The sequence below is a fragment of the Anolis carolinensis genome, chromosome 3 (assembly GCF_035594765.1).
Source record: "Anolis carolinensis isolate JA03-04 chromosome 3, rAnoCar3.1.pri, whole genome shotgun sequence".
Taxonomy (NCBI): domain Eukaryota; kingdom Metazoa; phylum Chordata; class Lepidosauria; order Squamata; family Dactyloidae; genus Anolis; species Anolis carolinensis.
This window is the reverse complement of record NC_085843.1, coordinates 107820986-107845105: the sequence shown is the minus strand read 5'-3', so window position 1 is coordinate 107845105 and position 24120 is coordinate 107820986. Positions and strand designations below refer to the sequence as shown.

The following is a 24120-nucleotide window of genomic DNA, read 5'->3' as shown; positions in this document are numbered from 1 at the left end:
ATGCCAATACAAAAGTATTGGTATTATACTTAATTCTGCACATTCACGCTATTAACTGGATTCTTATGGTGAGTTTGTATAAAAATTAAACAACAGAGTTTTATAATAAATCTTATATAATTGCTTTCTTTCTCTGATTTTCTGTGATGAAATACTAATCATGGAAAACTACTAGGCATCCTAATTATAAAAGGGGAAAAGTTAATAGCTTCAGCAGTGATACCTTAGGAGAGGTGTTTCAGGCTTCAAATTCCAGAAGCCCTAGCTGACTTTGCCAATGGTCAGGAATTCTGGGAAATAAAGTCTAAAAAGCCTGAAGGACCAAAGTTTAGGAACCACTGCTTTAGAGTATGCTCTGGGTCTGCTATTTCAGAAAAATGGTAGGAATAAAGTTGTTCTTGGAACATGTAAAAGCTAAACGTCTTTTGATCTGAGTAGGAAAACTGGGATGAAACGTGCTTTTTATCCATATAAACTCAGTCTCAGCAAGATGACATCATTATACTTACTGCATGCTGAAAAACCAAGAGAATCCTAGCATTGTTGAAAGTGAAAAATTAATATCAATATCAGAGAGAGATTCTTGGGGGCTGGAAATATGGAGCAATGTGCCATACATAGCTGCAAATTCTGGACTAGATTGCTTTAGAACAGCAATGAGAGTGGTTTAACCAAGCAAATCATGCTAGATTCTCAGAAGCCAGAGCCAACCTAGTCAATACTGAGGAATTATGTTAATTGCAGCCAAATGCTGTCTGAGAGGCTGCATTTTGTTCACTTCTAGTTTAGCTTTCCAAGAAAAATAAACTGTTAGACAAGCATTCCAAAATGGGAAACCATTCAAGTCTCCTGACCTTACACTGAAAAATAAATCTTTTGGTTTCAGATATTTTTAATCCTTTGCCTACCTTTTAACTCATGAACTTTGACGGCACAAATTTATTCAAAAACAAGTCTAGACAAAAAAAAATCAAAGGTTTCACAACAATCTTACAGTATTTTGCTTACTATCACACTGATGTTCTATTCCCTTTTGCTTGTCATAACTGCGATCTTACACTACAAATATCCCGTGTTTATTGCATTATGTATGGAATATTTTTTTTTCTTTCATGGCTTGAAAGCATTTCTCAGCTGCCTATAAGATTAATGCCACCTTTACCTTACTCACATGAAACATTCCTTATTGCATCAGCTGATTTTCTTTCGATATCACATGATCATATCTAAGCATTATATTTGAAAAGGGGTTGGGAGAAATCCACAGGAAGAAAGGGGGGAAAGAGGTTTGGAGAGATCCATAGGAAGAAATGGGAAATGGTTTTTGGAGACATCCATAGGAAGAAAAGGGGTTTGGAAATATATTGATAGGATGAAAAGGAAAAGGGGGTGAAGAGACATGGTTTGGCTCAGCGCTAAAATTTCATGGCAGGGTGGGAGGGGAGATGTCTGTTCATAACCATGAGTTTATTGTAAATTCAATGTTCATAACTCGGGGACTGCGTGTACTCAACTTGTATCAATTTTCTGCAGCAAAATCCCAAATAAGCCACGGAATTGATCAAATCATCTACTCAGGCACTACATTCATAGCCCTTGCTCTACTTTACTAGTACTACCATATTACGATTAAATTGCAAAGAAAAAGCAATGTCAGTGGCTCCTTCTTCTCCTGTTTTCATTTCTAGTAATTATAATATTCATATTTTTACTTTTCTGAGGCTTTTGTTTAGCACCCATTTCCCATTTTTCACTCAGGCTATTGTTCACAAGAGCCATGGTAATCTTTCCACAAGGAGCCCCAAGTGGCACAATGGGTTAATCCCTTGTGCTGGCAAGACTGCTGACCAAACGGTCAGCAGCTCGAATCTGGGGAGGGGGGTGAGCTCCCACCTGTCAGCCCCAGCTTCCCATGTGGGGACATGAGAGAAGCCTGCCACGGGATAGTAAAACATCCAGGAGTCCCCTGGGTAACGTCCTTGTAGACGGCCTATTCTCTCACACCAGAAGATAATTGCAATTTCTCAAGCTGCTCCTAACACACACACAAAAATCTTTCCACAATGTTTAACCTGCAACCCCTCCATGACATTATTCTCCTTTCCAGTCGCCAAACTTTTTTCAAGGTGGTCGTTCATTAGACCAGTGTTGCGCAAAGTGTGGACTTTATCCCAAGTTTTTTTCCCTGCCAGAAAACAAATTATGGTAAATTGTCAATTACCACTACTAGAAAACTCCATGGGTGGCCATTTTGCTTTTAAAATTAAATCTTGGTTTTCCCCCCAGCCTGTTCCCCATCCCATGAAAACAGAAGCGGATGTTTTCCCATTTCCAGCTTTTTTTGAAGCTGATGCACACTGCAGTGGATCCTATAGACAGAAAACCCATCCCTGACATAATCCCAAGAAACTGCTACACAGTTGTAGTTGGATTACAACTTCCAATATTTTTCAACATTTACAATGCTGACTAGACTTGCTAGAAGATGACATTTAACATCTAGAGGACCAAATAATTCCTATCCCAATCTAGTGTGAGACATGAATTCAGTCAATCCAGCCATATTCAAAATAAATGTAAAAAACAAAGCACCAGAAAAATCTAGCACACTAATTTGTTGTTGTCATGTACCTTCAAGTCAACTCCAACTCATGGTAACCTATCACAGGGTTGTCTTTTAAAGATTTGAGTCAAGAGAGGTTTGCCATTTCCTTCAACTGAAGAATGTGATTTGCCTGAAATCACACTGTAGATTTCTATTACTGAGCAGGGATTTTAGATGTAGATTTCTATTGCTAAACTGGTCTTGCAGAGTCCTAGCCCAAACTTAAACCACTACACTATTACTCCCCTGGTAATTACTAGCCAATTCCAAAAAGTAACAACAACAACAACAACAACAACAACGAAAACACAGTGTAGACCCATATTACTGAAGCATTTCAATATAAATTAAAAGGACATTCAAAGGCAAGCCAAGTCATTCTACAAAGGGATTCCCTTTAAAAAAACAACAACTCATAACAATAGCATCTATTTACACATTAAACATGTTAAGGATTAGAGCATGCCCCAACATCTATAGTTTGATCACCAAAGCAAACCTCAAGAGAAAAAAGGGGTCTGTGAGATAAGGTTTAGCAGCAGTTACGAAGGAAATGAAATTGGGAGCCAGTTGCAGCTCCCAGAGGGAGGAAATTGCTCAAAAGAGCAAAGAGATGAGAAAAAGCAAAGAAAGAGAAAGGAGAACACAAACAATCATAAGCATACTTGCATGAAAACAAGCTTCATTGAAGTCAAGAGTGTTTGTTTCTGGGTAAACAAACTGGTTTTACAATAAATACTGGTTTTACAATCACACAGAAAAGCAGCATCTCAGAACGATTTTAAATTTAATAAAACGCGACTGGAATTCTGCAATTACTCCGTTTCTGAGACTTTTTGCAGACAATTTCCACTAGGTTGCTGATGGAAGGGGACAAACATCATGTGATAGGACCCATTAGGAATCGCATGCAAAGGGGTTTAGAAACAGAGTATAGGTTAATGCGATAAGGTCTATAGACCTATAGATATCTCAATGATGGTCATGTGTGTAATGTTCCTCTAGTATTTGGAAAAATTCTCCCTGCCCGTGAATTCATTATTATACTTTTCATTGATAGAAAATACAGAATCAGGCAGTTGCTCACAACAGAAAATTGGATTGACTGCAGACTTTAAAGTCTTTTTGTTCTTAAATCTCCTTTAGCTGTGCTCCAAAACATACCATGTCCCATGTTTGTCAAAGTGATATATTCTTATATGGCTTTATCAGTTGCTGCTATTTATTAGTGTTACATGAAAGAAATAAAGAAGTATGCTCTATCAAACAATCTCCTCCATCATCATAGGCATATATTACATAATGCTTTGTCTATGGATGGCCACAAGCAGAACAATTGAGTCCCTTCGGGTGAGAAAGGCAGGATAAAAATGTTGTAAAGAAATGTGAATGCAAAAGCTCCTCTCTCCATAACTAACATATAGAAGTACACTGGCAATCTAGGACTGGAAAGAATATACAAAGAATGCATCACCATCCTCCATGAATCTGCATTGTGCTCCTCTAAAGTTGCTCAAGTTAACCATCACTAAATTTTGTGGGACTGAATTCTACAATGACCCTTGTGGAGATAGGGCGGAATAGAAATAATGATGATAATTATGATGGTGGTGGTGGTGGTGATTATTATTATTATTATTATTATTATTATTATTATTATTATTATTATTATTATTTCCAGCCTACCAATCTCCTCATCCTACTCAGTGCTAGCCCCTGAAAGTCTCTCAGGACCGGATCTCTCAGGACCGTTCTCTCAGGACCGGATCGGCTCTCTCCTTAAGGGGCCCGATCCCCCAGAAACGCGGTCGACAACATAATTTGGCTTTACCACGAAGGGACTTGCTTGGAAGTTCCAAAAATCAATTTCTAGGCTAAAATTCCAAGCGGCGACCTTGGTCCAGATATTCTGGAACAGGTTGGGGAGAGAAACGGCTGCAAGGAGGGCCCTCCGACCAACGATTTGACCTCATTTCACATCCAAATTTCTCTGGCAGTCCCTTTCTCTCTCTAGATCTGATTCAGGGTACTGAACAAAGGAGCCAGATAGGAGGAAGCAGATTTTTAGCTCCTCGAAGGAAAGGCGCCAACGTGAAACAGGGGACGCCCTGAAAAAAAGGGAACCGGCTCCGTTGTTGAGACCCAGGTGGGCGGAGCTCTGGAGGTATTGCACTTCGGATCAGGGCTCGGTAACAAATTCCTGGTGAAACGCGGGAACATCTGGCACCTGAAGGCGTGTGAGAACAATCTGGCTTGCAGATTACAGGTTCAAGGATCGTGGGGTAGGGGAACGGTTGTGTTCCCGGGGCACCTGCGGATTCCACGAACGCCAGCCATTCAGCCTTAGTGGAGGGAACTCTTGAAAGGACGAGCTGCATCCGGCCGGTTGGGTGAGTCGTTACTCCATTAACTGTCAGTGTAGGCAGGGGCTGAGCTAAGGATGGGTGTTTGTTCAGCACGTCTAGGGTGTCCCACCCCAGCAGACATCCCCAGGGATTCTCCATTGGGCAAGATCCTGGCCAATTGGGGTGGGCTTGCATCGAAAAACATGGTGCAGGCCAGGTTGGGCCAACTCAGCGCGCATAAGTGGCCCCTTGTGGCCCTTGAAGGGGAACAGCTTGCCCCCCCCCCTTGAGTCACCGAATTCGGAGTGTTGACCTAAAGGTGACTCACCATGGGGAGGGCAGGTGGTTCCAGCTTGCTTATGCCGCGATGTTCATGGCCCTAAAGCCAGGGAGAGAATTGGAGGGGGGAGGGGGTCCACGTCTTCCCATGCAGAGATTTGGGCTCCAAAAACAACCCCCCCAAAGATTCCTCTCTAGACCCTTTCCCCTTACCCCCTCCTCCAGAGGATTTTCTGGACACATTTGCTTGCCTTCTCCCCACCCCATCAGCCCCCTCCTCCAATCCCTATCCCTACTTTTTCTCCTCACCCTGGGTCCTACACTGATCCTGGACTCCCAAATTGGCCTTCCAAGGGAACCCTTACTTCAGGGATCCCCCCCCCCCAAGAAATTCCCCTCCAGAGAGTTCAGCCCAGTCTAATGTGGAGGAGGGCTCCCAGCCCCCTCCCCTCTCACCCCGAAACACACCTGATCCAAAACACTGTTCCTCTTCTCAAGTCACACTCTCTCAAGCCTTTTCCCATTCCACCCCAAAACTCCTTCCCCCTTGCGGCCCCCCTCCCTTAATCTCTCTCTTCCTCTCGCTCGTCCTTTTGGCCAGAGGAACAGGGGGAAAGGAGGGGCCGTGGGGAGATGAGGACCATCAGGGGAAGGAGGAACTGACTGTTCAGAGACCATAAAACATCCATTGCCATCCTCTGTTTTATCTGAAGCCTGAATTTCCAAAGAATTAGTTTTCCAAAGAATTATTTTCCCCTCTCTCCCTCCTTTTAAAAGCAATCTGCTTCTGAATTTTTGAGTCACAGTTCAATCCCCTTTTTTTCCCTCTTCTTTTCTGTTTGTTTTCAAAACATTACCCATAGCTCCAGAAACTCCCCAAAAAAAACCCCAGAGGAACATAAATTTTTGGACTGTCAATTTGCATTTTTGTTGGTTACAAATTGCAAGTGGGACCTTTGATCTGGCATTCTTTCAAAATCGTCAGGTCACATCTTGAAATTAGCACAAACTAAAGGATCCTGTGTCCCCAAAGACTCCTTTCCCTTTTTCTCTTTTTTTACCTAATCCCTTTGGGCAACCCTGCAAAAAACCCTCCCCTTTTTGAACGCTCTCTCTCAGCCTCATCTCTCTCTGGGGGTTATTGTGTATTTATGGAAAACCTTCCATCTTCAGGGACTGGCTGAGTCCTGCCGGGGGCTCCCCTGTTCTCTGAGTAATATTCTTTGTTTGTTGTCCTGATTTTGGAATTTGCCTGTCTTTTAAATGTTGGGAGCCAAGTTTGGTTCCTTTTCATGGTTTTCTTCCTTGATCTATCTTTTCTGTTCCTGTCTCTCTCTCTCTCTCTCTCTGCGCTCATTCCTCTCTTGGAGAGAGAGGAGAAGGAGGGGCCGCGGGGAGATTGTGCAAAGAGGACACTTTTTTTTCTCTTCCTGTTTTTGGAGGGGCAAAGGGGGGAGGGGGGCATTCCTTTAGTTCTGTTTCTTAATTTCCCCTTTTCTTTCTCTCCATCTGGGAAGAATGGCAAAGGATTTGGGTGGGGGAGGGGGACTCCCAGAAAAGTGTTGGTTTAAAAGCCACCAGTGATATATAGTTTTCTGGGAAGGAGGGCTGGAATGGACTAGCTTAGTGCTATGCTCTCTCTCTCCCCCTTTTCTTCTGTGCCATCTCACCTCCCTATTTTCAAAGGTTCAAGCCCTAATATTTTGTGACCACCCCCCCCCCCAGAGAAATCCTGCTGCTTCTGTGGTTTTAACTTTTTCTTCTCTCTCTCTCCTCAAACCTCCCTTATCTTAGGGAGAAAGGGGGGGGTGGAAGAATGGATTTATTTTTCTATATGTGAGTTTTTCTCTCTCTCTCTCTTCCACTTCATGTTTTCCTAGGCCAAAATGCGCTTCAACATTCTCCTTTTTCAAAGCTTTCTCTCCCCCCTTCCTTCCCAGCATCCCCATTTCTCCTTATAAACATACAGTCAAAATCCTGGTTTACTTTTATAGTAAAGGCACTCTTTCACTCTCCACAGTTCCCCAACAATCTCCTTTCTTCCTTTCGGGTCCTTCTCCCTCCCTTTCCCTGAGTGCATGCGTGTGAATGTTCTAAAAAATCCCTCTAACTGCCTTTAAAATATGAGGAGGGCATTAGAGTCCAGGGGACCTTCCAGGCACAGCTGAAGAGATCCAGAGGACCGGACCCAACCACCTGACTGAGGACATCAGACCAGACTGCAAGACCCATAATCCATACCTGCCACCATGAACAGTTCTAAGACCTGGGTAAGGGCTCTCGGAGTGCGCTGTGGATTTCATGCAGCAGCTAGAACCCAGAGGCCATTGGAGATGGTCCTGTGAGGGTAAGCCCGGACCCCCAGTCACCCAGAAGAGACAGCCCCACCTGTGGCTGATCTGAGACCCCCACGGGGGAAGCAGCCCCATCTGCCTGGCTCAGGGGCTAGAGACTAAGACACTGCTGAAAGGATTCTTGCACATGGCAGGCTTTTATGGCCAGACCACCGTATGGTGCCCTCCAGCTGGCCTGGTTCTGCCCTGGCAAGGGGCTACTGAGTGCAGGTCTGCCTTTGACGCTGCCAAGGAGGCCCTCATGACATCACCAGGGGACAGAATTGGCCGCCATGGCAGAAGATGTCCCAGAAGAAGTGAACAGGACTCTACCAGTGACCACCATGAGGGAAGGATGTTCCGCCCTCACCAGAGCTGTGCCAAAGAAGGACCCCAGGACTGCTGGAGCCCTCACAAGGTATGAGTGACTTCCCTGACTAACCCCACCACGGGAGGGAGGGGGGGGCTTATAATCTGTCCTTAGTTTCCCTAGGCACTCTCTCCTTTCCGTCTCCTCTGTTGGAGTGCTGGACCTGCCTGCAGTCACCAGGAGGCGCCGTGCTGTGAGGCGCAGAAGCTGTGCCCAGTTGCCCCCAGCTGCCAACTACAAAGGGGGGCCCAAGCTGCAGCCAAGAAAAGGCAGCCAAATGGGAGTACTGCATCACAGCCTCCATCATCCCCAACTCTCACCACCTCCACCTTCATGCTCCATTTCCCATGACTCCAGACCAAGGGACATCTGCTTCAACACCATGGGATCACCCACCACTGACTGAACCTCAGCTTTCACCTCTTCAAGCTCCTGCCCTCCAACAAAAGTCACAATCTGATCTACCAAGGCAGAGACCCTGCATGCAGTGAAATGTCGGGGCTTTGGGAAATGTTCATAGCCATTTCCAAGCCCCGAAGGGGGGAAAATGTGATCGAGGTGACCACCCTCCCCCCCCCCCCCAGGACTTTGTAAAAGATAGTTCAAAAATCAAGACTTTATGTTCTATATTCCATATAGTTATAGTAGAAGGTGATTGAGACTTTTTACTGGAGTTTACTGTGGATTATCCCTGCACTCTGAGGCAAGAGATAACAACTTCATGAATTGTAAAATCATGCTGCTAAAACTCCACTTTTATGACTTTCCATATTGGGTTCCCCAGATGTTGTAAACCTCGTTCTTATCAAATGTTTTCAATTGTTTATATCATCCATGATTCCCCTTTATGCAATGTAACCCACCTCTATGGATTCTCCCTTACTTCCTTGAAATCTATCTATCTGCCTATATGTATTTGTACTCTTTGGGATCCCCGGAAAATATGTGTTTTTCCCAGCTGGGTTTACGCTCCAACTTTATTTTATTTTTCATTTTATTTCATATAATTGTCAAATCATGAAATCAAATGGGAAATATTTTGACCCCAACATGAACCCCAGCTCCTATGACCCAGGTTTACCTTCCCCAAAACAAAAGGTTAATCCGCTGCCGCATAACCTAATCAGAATCAGATTGCATGGACAATATAGGGCTTGAGTCGCCGAAAAAAAGGTGATTCGCCCTCAAGGCAAACATTGTCATATCTCCTCCAAAGGGAAAACCAGGACGTCTCAGGAAGACGCCCTGCTGAGCCCATTGCCACCCATCCTTACTTCCCCCCCCCCTGACACCTCAAGGCATATCTGAAATCAGTGTACATGACAGGAACCCCTGATGACTGTCATTAATCCCTTTAGAATTCGGCCGGGCAAGGACTAATCCGATCCTTCCTGCTCAGTCACTTCATTGTTTCAATAGCTCCCGCCTTCTCCTCTCTGAATGGCCCGAGTGGGGACAAAAAGCGGCTCCCCATTGGGCCAGCAGAGCAAGGCGGGAAACGAAAGCCCGCCTCGTTCAACCTTCTAGCCTATCCGCGATCAGATGGGCGGGGGAGCGGGGCGGGAAATTCAAGGGGCTGTCAGACCGAAACATTGTATAAATATGGCTTTATTTTGAATATATGATACGCTAGTAGACTGAATGATCGCTACTAGTGTCCTTTTCAGCTGAATCGCTCAATAAAGACTCCTTGGCGGATTTTCCTTCAACTTTGGCGGACCTTCTTCATTTCGGCTCCAGGTTGTATTGCGGCTCATATTCTCCTATTGGCTCCGCCAAGGTCCGTTCTCTCAGGACCGGATCGGCTCTCTCCTTAAGGGGCCCGATCCCCCAGAAACGCGGTCGACAACATCTCCAAGAAAGAAAGAAACTACTGTCCCCAATGAGCAGAAATATAAATGATGATCCCTAGCATGCTGGGGGGTGGGATTATGGCTTCTGCCCCACATCAAGCAGCCTGAGAAGCACTGCTCTTGAGCACTTTTTCTACCAGCCTTGTGCCATGACAAACAACAGTAATTGTTACCATACAACAGGAAACTAACTTTCATTTTGATGTGGAATTCAGACTCTTAACTACTATCTTCTTCTTCTTCTTTATTCGGTCAGTTGTTTCCGACTCTTCGTGACCTCATGGACCAGTCTGCGCTAGAGCTCCCTGTCGTCCGTCGCCGCCCCCAGTTCCTTCAAGTTCATGCCAGTAACTCTCTTCCTTTTTCCTTCCATTTTCCCCAGCATCATGATCTTTTCCAAATTTTCCTGTCTTCTCATGATGTGGCCAAAATATTTCAACTTTGCCTCCAATATCCTTCCTACTATCATATCATATCCTACTATCATACATGATAGTTAAGGGGCTGTAACAAATTTACCATATGATAGATAGCTTGTTTCTTCCCCTCTCCAATTTTCTATAAGAATATTTTTATGAGGAGTGAATGGAAGCAATAAATTATAGTAATTATGTTGTATGATTATACCCGTACTGTTTGTTTTTCCTAACAAAGACTCTTCTAAAGTGTCTCAGAGAGGAATTTCACCAGTCCTGCGACCTAAGATCAGAGGTACAAATCCAAAGCCACCTCTAAAATGATTGTACTGATTTGAAAAATGTGTGTGTGGAGTAGACTTGCAAGAAGCTAAACTGAACTGAAAAATATAGACATGCTCAAGGGAAAACACCGTAACTGACAGTGTTTGATTTGTCATTAACAGGAAAAAAGCATGTAGAAATACCTTTTGCATTCAAGATTTCTTCTTTTATTTTCATAGCAGTTTCACGGCCGTCATCTTTCTTATTACCAGCTGATATAAAAATAAAACAGCAAAGAAAAGTTGTTAAAATATGAATAATTGTCACTCTATCAAGGCACAAACATATAACACAATATTTTTTCTATAAAAAAGCAGCTGAGTCTTATGATAAATGTTTAAGAAAGGAAGCAGAATTGATGGTGGGAAAATGTTAACAAAAGTTTTTAAAAAGTATGTTTCATTGAGTGAAAACTAGGCCTCTAATTTCATTCTTGACTATTTAGCACAGTGGTTCTCAACCTGTGGGTCTCCAGATGTTTTTGCCTTCAAATCCCAGAAATCCTGACAACTGGTAAACTGGCTGGAGTTTCTGGAAGTTGTAGGCCAAAACACCTGGGGACGCACAGGTTGAGAACCACTGCCCTATATCAAGAGGAAAAATATAAAATACAGCAGCTTTTGTAAATACTGAGATTCCAGACTGAAAATCTATGACATAATTACAGGCAGTCCCCAAGCTATGAACAAAATAGGTTCTGTAGGTTTGTTCTTCAGTAGAATTTGTATGTACATTGGAATTGGTACATATTTTAAGTGTAACTCCAGCTAATATATTTTTTAGCTTGGATAGCATAGGGATGGGTAAGCTCGCCTATGGTGTTTGTTTTGCTGTCTGCCACTGTTTAAAAGATTTCACCTCACTTCCTGTCCCTGTGATAACTGGACTTTGAAAAATTTGACTTTTGTGGAAACAAGGATTAGTGATAATGCTTCAGTGGAGACCCCTTTTCCTCAGGATATTTTCCCTTCCTAGGGGTAGATTAACTGTTAGGTAACCCTAACTGGGGGCCCCTGGTGGCACAGTGCGTTAAAGCACTGAGCTGCTGAACTTGCGGACCAAAAGGTTCCAGGTTCAAATCCCGGGAGCGGAATGAGCGCCTGCTGTTAGCCCCAGCTCCTGCCAACCTGGCAGTTCGAAAACATGCAAATGTGAGTAGATCAATAGGTACCACTCCGGTGGGACGGTAACAGCACTCATTGCAGTCATGGTGGCCACATGACCTTGGAGGTGTCTACGGACAACGCCGGCTCTTTGGCTTAGAAATGGAGGTGAGCACCAACCCCCAGAGTCGGTCACGACTGGACTTAACGTCAGGGGAAAACCTTTACCTTTACCTCTAGGGGTAGATTTCTCTCACTTCCTGTTGTCTGGCCCCTGTTCATAACTATGAATGGTATGTAAGTTGGATGATTATAACTCAGGGACTGTCTGAGTGTCTGTATCTTGTTCAAATTCAAACATGTGTTTGATCTCCATGAGTGTTTTCATGTTGGGAACAGTAAGGAACACCACAAGTGTTATAACAGATTACCTAAAAACCTAACTTCATACTTTTAGAAAAGTTCATAAAATTCAAGAAAAAAATGGCATTTTTGGAGCTTATTAGGCTATACAAATTCTGTTCAGGCAATGCTAAATTGACATTTCAGTGATAATGTAAATCAGTAGTGTGCAAGTTGTGGCCCTCTAGATATGACTGAACTATAACTGCCATTATTTTTCACTACTATCCTTGTTGGCTAGGGTCAATTGGACAGCAACATCTAGAAAGCCAAATATTGCCCAGTCCTCATATAAGTGTGATTTGTTTCAAGCTCTTATTTTTAAAACTGGCATATGATATCTGAGTTATGATACATTAACATCTGAAACATGTCAGTCAGTACGCTTCTATGTCAATTCAAAAGAATTCCAGTTAGTTTCCACTTTTCAGTTTCTCTTTTGCATTATGTACCTTATGTATGCTCATCCCTACAATCTATATATATATAAATGAGTGATGGCATCACGGCGACCAACAAAACAACAAAACTACAGGCCCCCCAACCTCGAAATTTGACAACACAACCCATCATCCACGCCTCTAGGTTGATATAACAAAAAGAAAAGAAAAATAAAGTCCTAATTAGAGGGAAAGGAATAATTGTTTTTATCCAATTGCTGCCAGTTAGAGGACTAATCTCTGCCCACTTCTAGCAACCAACTCAGCCCAGGGGACAGGCAGGCTTAGGCCTCAGGCCTCTTCCACAGATTATCTAATTTGCACTGGATTATATGGCAGTGTAAACTCAAGGCCCTTCCACACAGCTATATAATCCATTTATAATCTTATATTATCTGCTTTGCACTGGATTATCTTGAGTCCACACTACCATATAATCCACTTCAGTGTGCATTTTATACAGCTGTGAAGAAGGGGACTCATATAATCCAGTTCTAAGCAGATAATATAAGATTATCAATATACAGTAGAGCAGGGGTCTCCAAACTAAGGCCCGGGGGCCGGATGTGGCCCTCCAAGGTCATTTACCTGGCCCCTGCCCTCAGTTTTATAATATAATATTTTTATATCAGTTTTAATAATATAATATATTGTATATGTCAAGGACAGAACGCCACCAGATAAAGTTCAACACAGTTTATTAAAGTTACAGAACTAAAAAAGTGCCCGTATGAAACAAAGGACTAGGCAAACACTTGCCTTCAGTGTAAAAATACACAAAAAAGACTCCGCTGATACTAAAAGCGGTACAAAAGATAAACAGGATTAAACAGGAGTTTAATCCAGGTTAAACAGAAAATGCTTACTTCAGCCAGGTAATTAGAACAAACAAAAGCTGATAAACAAAGATTCAAAGAAACATAAAAAGCTGGCAGCAGATTCCTCTCTGCTACTTCGAAAGCTGCCAATGAGTAACTAAGGTTGTTACTCTTCCGTGCAACAAACAGAATCCGGATCCAGGCGCTTCAATCAGGGTAGCCACGGTCAGCAGGGTCCCAGTCCGGTCCGAGGTCGAAAGCCAGGTACAGATGTCTTCGGTTCACCAATTCCACCGAAAGCCACAGAAAGGGTAGTCCGAGGTCGTAGTCAGTCAGTCAGTCCAACGTCAATCCAGAATAGGCAATTAATGTCCGTCAAGAAGACGACGGAGGTCCAAGCTAATAAGATTAAACACAGGTTGCACAACAAAAGCCCACACAGTTCCTCCCGCCGTCTATGCCCAGTGTCCTTGGTAACTTACGTATTCAGCAAACGAAACACACCCGTCTTCAGGAAATTCCCAACAAGAGCCCAAGCGTTCGTCCAGATTACCTTGCCCAACGCAATTAGCCCTGGATTCAAGACCCCATTTTATGCCAGTTTACAACTCCTCATCACTATCAGCTGTTACCCTAATTCCAGGTGCCTCATCATCATCATCCTCATCAGAGCTAAAACATCTTTGACTACGCCCCACAGCATCCCCAGCTGTGGATCCCGTTCCATCCCTCCAACTCGTCCACGGGTCCGATCCTGCAACCCGCCAGTCGCTTCCCATGCTATCATTACCAGGAACACCCAAATCCTCCCTCACACGAGTCCATTCCATGTCATCCTCCTCTGAGCTAACCACCTCTTCCTCCATTCCCTCGGTAAAACCCTCAAAGGAGTCTTCGTCAGTTGGTTCTGCAAATAAGTCCCGCAGCCGTTTCCTCTCTCGCTCCTCAAGAGAGTCTGACTCTCGAGGAGTCTTACGACCACGTCTCCCAGTATTGGAGCCATAAGGCTCAACCATAACAGTATATACATATAATATTGATAATAATCTTATGTTATACAATATAATAGTAATACCATATAATAATATTAATTATATGTTATATATTACATATTATATAATAGTATAGTTCAATATAGTAATATATAATGCTAATATTGTGTTATGCTAATAATATAATATATTGTATGTACATACAGCTGCTCTGAGTCCCCTTCAGGGTGAGAAGGGTGGGATATAAATGTAGTAAATAAATGCAGTAAATAAATAATTAATTTTAGACTTAGGCTCGGCTAAAGTCTGACATGACTTGAAGGCACACAACAACAACAATCCTAATTAACTTGACTATCTCATTGGCCAGTAGCAGGCCCACACTCTCCATTGAAATCCTAATAGGTTTATGTTGGTTAAAATTGTTTTCATTTTTAAATATTGTATTGTTCTTTCGTTGTTGTTGTTGTTGTTGCACTACAAATAAGACATGTGCAATATGCATAGGAATTTGGTTTTTTTTTTCTCCAAATGATAATTTGGCCCCTCAACAGTCTGAAAGATTGTGGACCGGCCCTCTGCTTAAAAGGTTTGGGGACCCCTGCAGTAGAGTCTCACTTATCCAACATAAACAGGCCGGCAGGATAAGTGAATATGTTGGATAATAAGAAGGGATTCCGGAAAAGCCGATTAAACATCAAATTAGGTACAGTAGAGTCTCACTTATCCAAGCCTCGCTTATCCAAGCTTCTGGATTATCCAAGCCATTTTTGTAGTCAATGTTTTCAATATATCGTGATATTTTGGTGCTAAATTCGTAAATACAGTCATTACAACATAACATTACTGCGTATTGAACTACTTTTTCTGTCCAATTTGTTGTATTACATGATGTTTTGGTGCTTAATTTGTAAAATCATAACCTAATTTGATGTTTAATAGGCTTTTCATTAATCCCTCCTTATTATCCAAGATATTCGCTTATCCAAGCTTCTGCCGGCCCGTTTAGCTTGGATAAGTGAGACTCTACTGTAATTGTTATACAAATTAAGCACCAAAACATCATATTATACAACAAATTTGACAGAAAAAGTAGTTCCATGCGCAGTAATGCTATGTAGTAATTACAGTAGAGTCCCACTTATCCAACACTTGCTTATCCAATGTTCTGGATTATCCAACACATTTTTGTAGTCAATGATTTCAATATATCGTGATATTTTGGTGCTAAATTCATAAATACAGTAATTACTACATAGCATTACTGCGTATTGAACTACTTTTTATGCCAAATTTGTTGTCTAACATGATGTTTTGGTGCTTCATTTGTAATATCATAACCTACTTTGATGTTTAATAGTCTTTTCCTTAATGCCTCCTTATTTTCCAACATATTCGCTTATCCAACATTCTGCTGGCCCGTTTATGTTGGATAAGTGAGACTCTACTGTACTGTATTTACAAATTTACCACTAAAATATCGCAATAAATTTAAAACACTGACTACAAAACATTGCTTATGAAAAGGCAGACTGCGTTGGATAATCCAGAACATTGTATAAGCAAATGTTGGATAAGTGAGATTCTACTTTAATATGAAATAATTACTGGGATAGAATAATGCAGAACAATATAATCTCTAAAACCAGGACAGTAAATAAAGACCAACAGTCTGAAAGCAGGGAAATTGGAAATTCCACAAAGGAAACAATCAGGGCCAGCTAACACCTCCCAAGAAAGAATTCTTCCAGAAAGGAAGCTGAGAAGGGAGTGAAGCACTGTGTATTACCAAAGTCATTATTATTACTATCATGATTATTATTATTATTATTATTATTATTATTATTATGTTGCGGTCAACCGTGAAAATGAATACAATCTGGCTCCAAGTATTCAAAAACACTAAAATCAGAATATATAAAAATTAATGTGGTATAATAAAACAGAACAATACAATCTCTAAAATCAGAACACTAAATAAAGAACAACACTCTGAAAACGGGAATTCCACACAGGAAACAATCAGGGCCAGCTAACACCTCCCAACAAAGTATTCCCATCATCAAAGTCTGGCAAATCCTCTGTTTTCTCAGGGCCACAGACAGTAGAAGCACATAAAATATCGCAACAAACACCACTCTGAAAACAAGGGAATTCCAGACAGGAAACAATCAGGGCCAGCTAACACCTCCCAACAAAAAATTCACTCAGGGAGGAAACAGCCAGGCTTTAAAGCTGCAAGGCCATTACAACCTAATTATTTTCCCTAATTGCAGCATTCATACTTGCCTCCAACAGACCAAAAAAAAAAAACACACACACACACAATCAGAAATATTGTATATTCACAACCTTTAGGAAATAATATCCCCTGATGGCGCAGCGTGTTAAAGCGTTGAGCTGCTGAACTTCTGGACCGAAAGGCTGCAGGTTTGAATTGGGGGACCAGAGTGAGCCCTCAATGTTAGCTCCAGCTTCTGCCAACCCAGAAGTTCGAAAACATGCAAATGTGAGTGCATCAATAGGTACTGCTCTGGCGGGAAGGTAACGCCGCTCCATGCAGTCATCCCACATGACCTTGGAGGAGTCTATGGACAATGCCGGCTCTTCGGCTTAGAAATGGAGATGAGCACCAACCCCGAGTCAGACATGACTGGACTTAATGTCAGGGGAAAACGTTTACCCTTTACCTTAACTACCACCAATTCCTCAATACTTTATTTCCCATACCACCATACTTTGTCACAGCAACGCGTGGCCGGGCACAGCTAGTACATTATATAAATATGCCCAAAAATGGTGTGGGAGAATGAAATAGACTTGAAACATACTATACAATGACAATTATACAAGACTGAAATGGAAGTAAGCCGAAGAAGTCATAATGTGTTAGTACATTTCACTCAGTGCATAAGCCACAAGTTTCTCCCATCATTTGGGGGGAAAGAAAAATTCAATTAAAGCATCAAGACGCCATAAAATGAACCATTCCACTAGAAATAATAGCTGCTAAGTGGAATATGTTCTCAATGCCCACGGTTGCATCATGGGTGATTCAGAGCATAGGGTGATATCAGTTCATCATGACCTACTTGTAGCAAATGTCAGCCGGTCAGAGCAGGAGAAGCATTTTCAACTTAGGCAAGTTGAAAAGCATATGCAAACACATACCCAACAAGTCCAAATCTCCTTCATACTAAAGGATGAAACTGAGGCCCCATGTACATTGTTAATTTAATACTGTTTCAAACTGGTATTGAAGAAAGTGGTTTTGCTGTGCAGATTATTACATAGGAAATTCTGGAACTAGATTAAGGTCCAGATGGTGGTTACACAAACCACAGAGCAGTGATGCACATTAAGGGTTTTCTTTTGCACACTTTTGCGGGAGTTTGTTGTCTGGCCGCCGCAGTATGAAGCTAGCTTCAAACTGCATTGAATTGTCAGTGTGGGTGTGGTCTGACTCTTGCACCAAAGATACAAAGTCTGGATCATTTCCCAAACCAGTTTCTAGCATCAATCTCCCTGGTTCACAATTATAACAATAATTCCTTGTCCAGCTATAGAGTTAAAATCTCTTTGAAAATGAGCAACAGTATCAGAATAAACCCATGAGAACAAACATTTGTGATAGGGTTTTTTTGGTTTTTTATTTTCTGCTCAAACCCAATTAAAATCTTATGTAAATATTTCAGATGGGCAACGTCATAAGATTTATAAAAGAACATGGACCAAAAAATAAAAAAGCAACAATCTCCTGCAGTGAACATTGGTCTGCAGTCAGCCATGCATCTATTAGATCAGCTTTTCAGTTGCATGTGCACTGACAGGCTGATCTCCTTTTGCTTTGGCCCTGAAAAAATAGAGGAAGAGGATATTTAAGTTTCCCATAGAAATCATCTGGGGTTACAAAGCACAAACATCCAGTTTGATCCTAATCTCTAGAAATAGATGCAGTGTCAACGAACAAACCCTCCAGTCAAACTGACATATCCATGGAGTTTTCTTTAAAAAAGCTATAAGCATGAGAGCAAATCTCTTCACTTTTTTAGCCCAAGTGATTTTCTACAGCGGGGAATTAATGTCTCATCTGTCATACTACTCCTAGATATGGCTATACAGGATGGAGGGAGAAGAGAAGGAGAGAAACCTGTATGAAAATCCCTGCAATACTTTCATCTCTCCCCCTTCTGTCAGAGAATGGCCATTAAAGATTCACCATCTTGTTCCCAATAATATTAATTTCATCCAGCTAATTTATTGCATTTTTGTTTATTTGGAAAATTTCCAAACATTTCCATATGAGCTCAGTTTTTAAGAAATAATACTGGTACTGTATATCTAAATATCTCAATAATATATCTGCATTGTATATCTACAGTATATTGTTTCTCTCTATATATCTAAATATACCCTCCACAATGTATATATCTATGTTAGTTCAGCAGTGCCTTTTATGACAGAAGCAGGGGGAGAATCTCTAAAAAGAGATTTCATCTCAAATATCCACCAGTCAACACACTTCAAAAGAAGGGACAAATGTGACTGTTTCCAAAGCATGACTATTTTGGCTTGGAGGGAAGAGTTCTGCTACTTCCTTTCTTGTGTGATCAGATTGTGGAATTGCACTTTCACAACTGTTACATAGAAATGATGCTACATCCCTCTTAGCCATGGTTAAGAAAGACTAAACAACACACCTAATCTCTTGACCATGGTTAAGAGATTAGAATGAACCATAAATTCAGACGTTCCCTGTTCTTTCTCTTCTTGTCAGAATTTTCTTCTTAATCATACTGCATTCTTGAATTATTATGTACACTTTGTCTGCACAGATGGAGTGCTGTTAATATTTACCTCCACAAAATGCCTTTGTAAAACATGGTTTTAGGATAGTAGTTTGCAAGCTTTTAAGTACTCTGACCAGCAAGGAGAGCGAAAGGAACATAAAAGCCCATTAACTACAACTTCTGATCCCTAAAGTCTGAAATACTCCAGGATCAGAAATAATCCATGTGAGTGACTACAATAGTGATTGATGCCTTTGCTTCCCAGTTATTCAATGAAAACACATTTTGTTTCATCCACAAAAAGCATTTTCAAAATCACATGCAACCACCTTCAGACTATGTACACAAGGTATATATGAAACATAAATGAATTTCATTTTTAGGCTTTAGTCTGATCTCCAAGATATCTCATTATGTGCATATATACAAATACCGGTATTTCATAATCCAAAAAATCTATATTCCAAACTACTTCTTGTTCCAAGCATTTCAGATAAGGGATACTCAACCTTTATTGCTTTTCACTGAGTTGGCACAGTAGATGCTGGAAGAGACTCCCAGAGCCTTTTCTGGCTGAAAAGATAGGCTTTAAAAATCCTTCTGATAAACAAACAGATAGTACAGAATGTTACATCTGTGTGAGTTCACAAAATTTAATACCCAGATACTTAGGGCTACTTTAGATGTAGCCAACACCTTGGGTAAACCAAGTGGTTTTTGATGCTCTTTTAAAGAGTGGTCCCTCATGCATATTGTGCTTTTAAGAGCCTTTGGAGATTCCAAAAACATCTTATCTCATGGCAGTACAGTGTGCATGTGCTCCTCTTGGAGAGACTCAAACTCAACATGCTCTTGGGCATTTGGAACTATATTTAACAAGTTCTGACCTAATTTTATATTTTTAAACTTCAATAATAAGGACAGTACACAAGCAAGGAAGAAGATCGAAGGAACCCCAACTGAATAATCATAAGGTTCTCTAGTTGATAGATAATTCAATATTCTGATATACCGCCACATAGATGAGCTCTAGAACAAAATACCAACTGGTTGGCAAAAACTGAGACTAACTGAAGAAATCCTGATGACTTAATTCTAAAGTCTTCATAAAAAGGATTATAACATGGTATATTCCGGCCATGAAAGCCTTTGACAACACATGATCTGTTAACTCAATCCATCCATCCATCCATCTACAGTAAAACCTCAGTAAACCAAGCCCCGGTTAACCGATCCGCTGGATTATCCGAAAGGCCGGCCCCCCTCCCCTTCTCCTCCCCCTCCCAAAGGAGCCCTCACCCCTTGGAAGGAGCCCACAAGCACTGCTGCCTAGCAGCGCTCGTGGGCTGCTTCCCAAGGGACAAGGGTTCAGCCCAGGGAAGTAGGCCACAAGCGCTGCTGCTTCCTCTGGCCTCTTCCTCTCTTCTCACGAGAAGGAGCATCAGAAGTTTTCTCCCTTCGCTCAGCGCTTGGGCCTTTAGAGAAGTGCAAGGCATGTCGCTAAGCAGTGGCATGCCTTGCGCTTCCCTGGGCCCTAGCGCCAGGTGGAGGGAGAAAACCTCTCCCTCCGCTTGGCGCTTGGGCCTTTAGAGAAGCGCCAGTCATGTTACTAAGCAGCGGCATGCCTCACACTTCCCTGGGTCCAAGCACCTGCAGGAGGGAGAAGTTTCCTCCCTCCGCTATCTGTGTGGAAAAACTCCAAACATTTCCATATACTGTATCCTGTACACACACGGCTTGGGTTAGGCTTAAAGAAGGGAAATTCACTCCTGAAAGAGTTATCATGGAAAAAAGTGTCTCCACCAATCTTTATACCAATCCTTGTTTCCACAAAAAGCCAAAATCCAATTATCACAGGGACAGAAAGTGAGGTGAAATCTTCTAAACAGGGCCACAGGCAGCAAAACAAACCCCACAGGGATGTAACCCTTCCCTAGGCTATCTAAAACTAAAACAAAATTTGGCTGGAGTTACACTTAAAAATGTACCTATTCTGACTTATGTGCACATTCAACTTAAGAACAAACCTAAAGAACCTATCTTGTTTATAACCTGGGATTGCCTGTATATAGCACATGCAATTTATGTATACAATTATTTCTAAGATGTAACCTTGACAAGAATATTTAGCAACAACTACAATGCTGATGAAATGACAAATTGCTTCTATCTGCTGTGGTACATAAAGGGAAAGATAACAAAAACAATATTTTATCTTCTGACATGCAGGCACAGCACAAAACCATGATATTGGGACAGTTAGAAGACATGTAAAGCAAAGTATTCTCTATAAGATGATACAGCCTGCCAAGTTTAATATTACCAAGAAGAAGAAGAAAGAAAAAATTGTTTACCCAAGTCACTGAGACGAAGAATTTTCTGATTCCTGACAAACTAATCAAAACAGATGTGAAGTCAGCCCACCCACTTCTTCTTTTTTTTAAGCAGACATATTTAAAGAGCTAACATGACAATTCAGCGTGGGATGCTGCTAACAAATGACATTTCAACAAGGATTTTACATTAATACTTAAATTTGATTACCTGGTCTACCATAAGACTCAGCCAAGTGTTTAATTCATAATGACAAACACTGATTTGATATTTTTATTTATAATTCTCAAGCTTCCACGGAAACTAATGACCAGTGAGATGATGCCATCTCTAAGTGCCCTATACAAATTCTTCAGTCTTGTTCTTAATTCCCATGCCTGAAGGCACTAGGAAAGGCATAGTTTCCATCTGGAAACTAAACAGGCAAGCTCAGTAGGTAATTATGGGAGAAACTCAACATTTTAAGAAACCATTCAGCTTGCAAGAAGGAATGACACTGAAGCATCTCTGAAAAGCCTCCTGACTGTTGTTTCTCTTCCTCCTCCCTCCCCCTGAGCGGAGCCGTTCCATGTGGCACCTGGAAACGGGGGTGCCTTGAGTGTCTTCATTTTTAGGCCTGTTCCTGGGGTTATTTGTGGTGCTGATTCAGAAAATTACATTGGATAGATCACATCAGCTCTAGATTATTAAATATGGTTTTCTATGAGCGAGCAGATGGTGAGTACAGGATGGCATATGTTCTGTATCAGAAACTAGACCTGGCGTGGTCTATTCAATGCAATTTTCTGAATCAGCACCTCAAATAACCAAAAGGAATTTAAAGTTGACCAAAACCTGATTCATAACCCTTTTGATACTAATGTTGGAGAGTGGTCCCTGTCCAAAGTGGCCCCTGATTTAAAAAAAAAAAAAAGGCTAGGAACCACTGCAGGGCCATAGCCAGAAAAAAAATGGGGGGGGGGTTAAACTTTTTTTAACAAATCATGAAGAGTAGTTCCATAACGCAAAATAATTTAGAAATCAGGCTCCATCGATAAACTTCAGTGAACACTCATGGGGATTTGGTTAATCAGTTAAAATTCATGAGTAAACCAGGGGGTTTTTTAACCTGAAAAATTTCAGGGGGAGGGATTGAACCCCTAACCCCCACCCCCTTGGCTATAGCCCTGATCTGTTTCCCTATTTGAAATATTCAGCCTCACCTTCTGTCCCTATAGTAATTGTATTTTGGCTTCTGATAACACGGATTGGTATAAAGATTGGTGGAGACACCTTTTTTCCTTGATAACTCTTTCAGGAGTGAATTTCCCTTCCTTGGGGTAAATTTCCTCCCACTTCCTATTGGCTCTCCCCTATTTGTAACTAGGAGCCTTATGTTAGTCAGATGCTTGTTTTCATGAAAAACAGAGACCTGCATGTATTTTGCAAAAACTGTGTGTTACATTCCATGATTGTGGTCAGAAATGCCTCCTCCAGTCAGCATACATATTTAACAATTATTTTTTCATAAATTCAAAAATCATATGGGGAAAACAAGGCAGTTTTATAAGAGAGGTCAGGTCCATTCCATCCATTATATACTTTCAATATTCCAGTAGCAAGATGAAGAACATGAAGCATTAGCAACTACAGAAGAGGAAGAAGCGGAAAGAGGAAGAAGAGCAGCAGCCGCTACTATATACAGATCAGTTGTTGGGGTTTTTTTTGTTTTGTTATTTGCTAAAGTAGTTTATGCACAAACCTTGCACCTGGCAAATTGAATTCATTAGCATGTAGGGGCAGCCCTTCTTTCCTGTCACAGTTCTCTCAATCTTGGTCAAGAGCTATGACTTTAAGGCACTACTGATTGGGCTGGGTTTAACTGTATTTTACTTGCACTGGGTGGGCTGATGCAAGTCCCTCCTGTTCAATGTAACCTGCTTCTGAGGGCTCTTGCAAAGCTCAAAATACTAATAATGTATGCAAATGTAACCAGTATAATTAAGTTAAATCAAACGGCTGATAAATATTTACATAAACAAAACAACAATACCTATTATAACGTGCATGCCGAGTCTTGCCAAATGTTTCACAGTATGGTAACCAATTCCTTTAGTGCCTCCAGTTACTATGGCAACATTCCCATTCTGAAGAGGAAAAACTGAAAAGAGAAAAGTAATTCGGGTTAAGAGTTAAAATGCACATTTGCCAATATAAGAAAAATTAATGACAGTGATTTTGAATTTCACATTTCTAGTGGTCACAACAGAAACTCCCAAGAGAAAATCAGTGTAACCAGTTACCACATAAAATAAAATATTTATCCTACATTTAAAATGGAATTTTAGTGATGTTTCCTGAGTATCTAAGAAATCATTATTTTCTTCATTTCTCCCCCAACAAAAAGAGTCCATCTAGAAAGATGACATGGTTGATTTCCTTATATATCAAAGAGAATTACTGCTATCTGTACTTAACCAAATGAACATTTTCCATTTTCTGCACCAAAACCAGGCATGAGGTCTGACTGAAAAGCATCCACATAATTTTCCCACGTAGAAGCCCCAATATGTGAAGGCCAGAAACCTGGGTGAAACCAAAATTTAAGTGAAATACTGGATGGATCAAAGATATGTATTGAGAATAATAATTTCAAAATAGATTTTTCGCCTATTCCTTGGATAGAAGACAGATAAAAGTATTATAAACCAAAACAAATATATAGAGAAAAGGAAAT

At 41.3% G+C, this 24120-nt stretch overlaps 1 protein-coding gene across 1 annotated transcript in view; it reads right to left on the bottom strand.

The window, feature by feature from the left end:
- Positions 1 to 24120, bottom strand: part of zbed1 (zinc finger BED-type containing 1) — a 222304-nt gene that overhangs the window by 122824 nt on the left and 75360 nt on the right. Inside the window, exons 3-4 of the mRNA XM_062975319.1 lie at positions 23437 to 23544; positions 10669 to 10737 (exon numbers count right to left, since the gene is read on the bottom strand). Of these exons, the coding sequence (XP_062831389.1) occupies positions 10669 to 10737; positions 23437 to 23544 (177 nt within the window). The remainder of the gene's footprint in view (positions 1 to 10668; positions 10738 to 23436; positions 23545 to 24120) is intronic.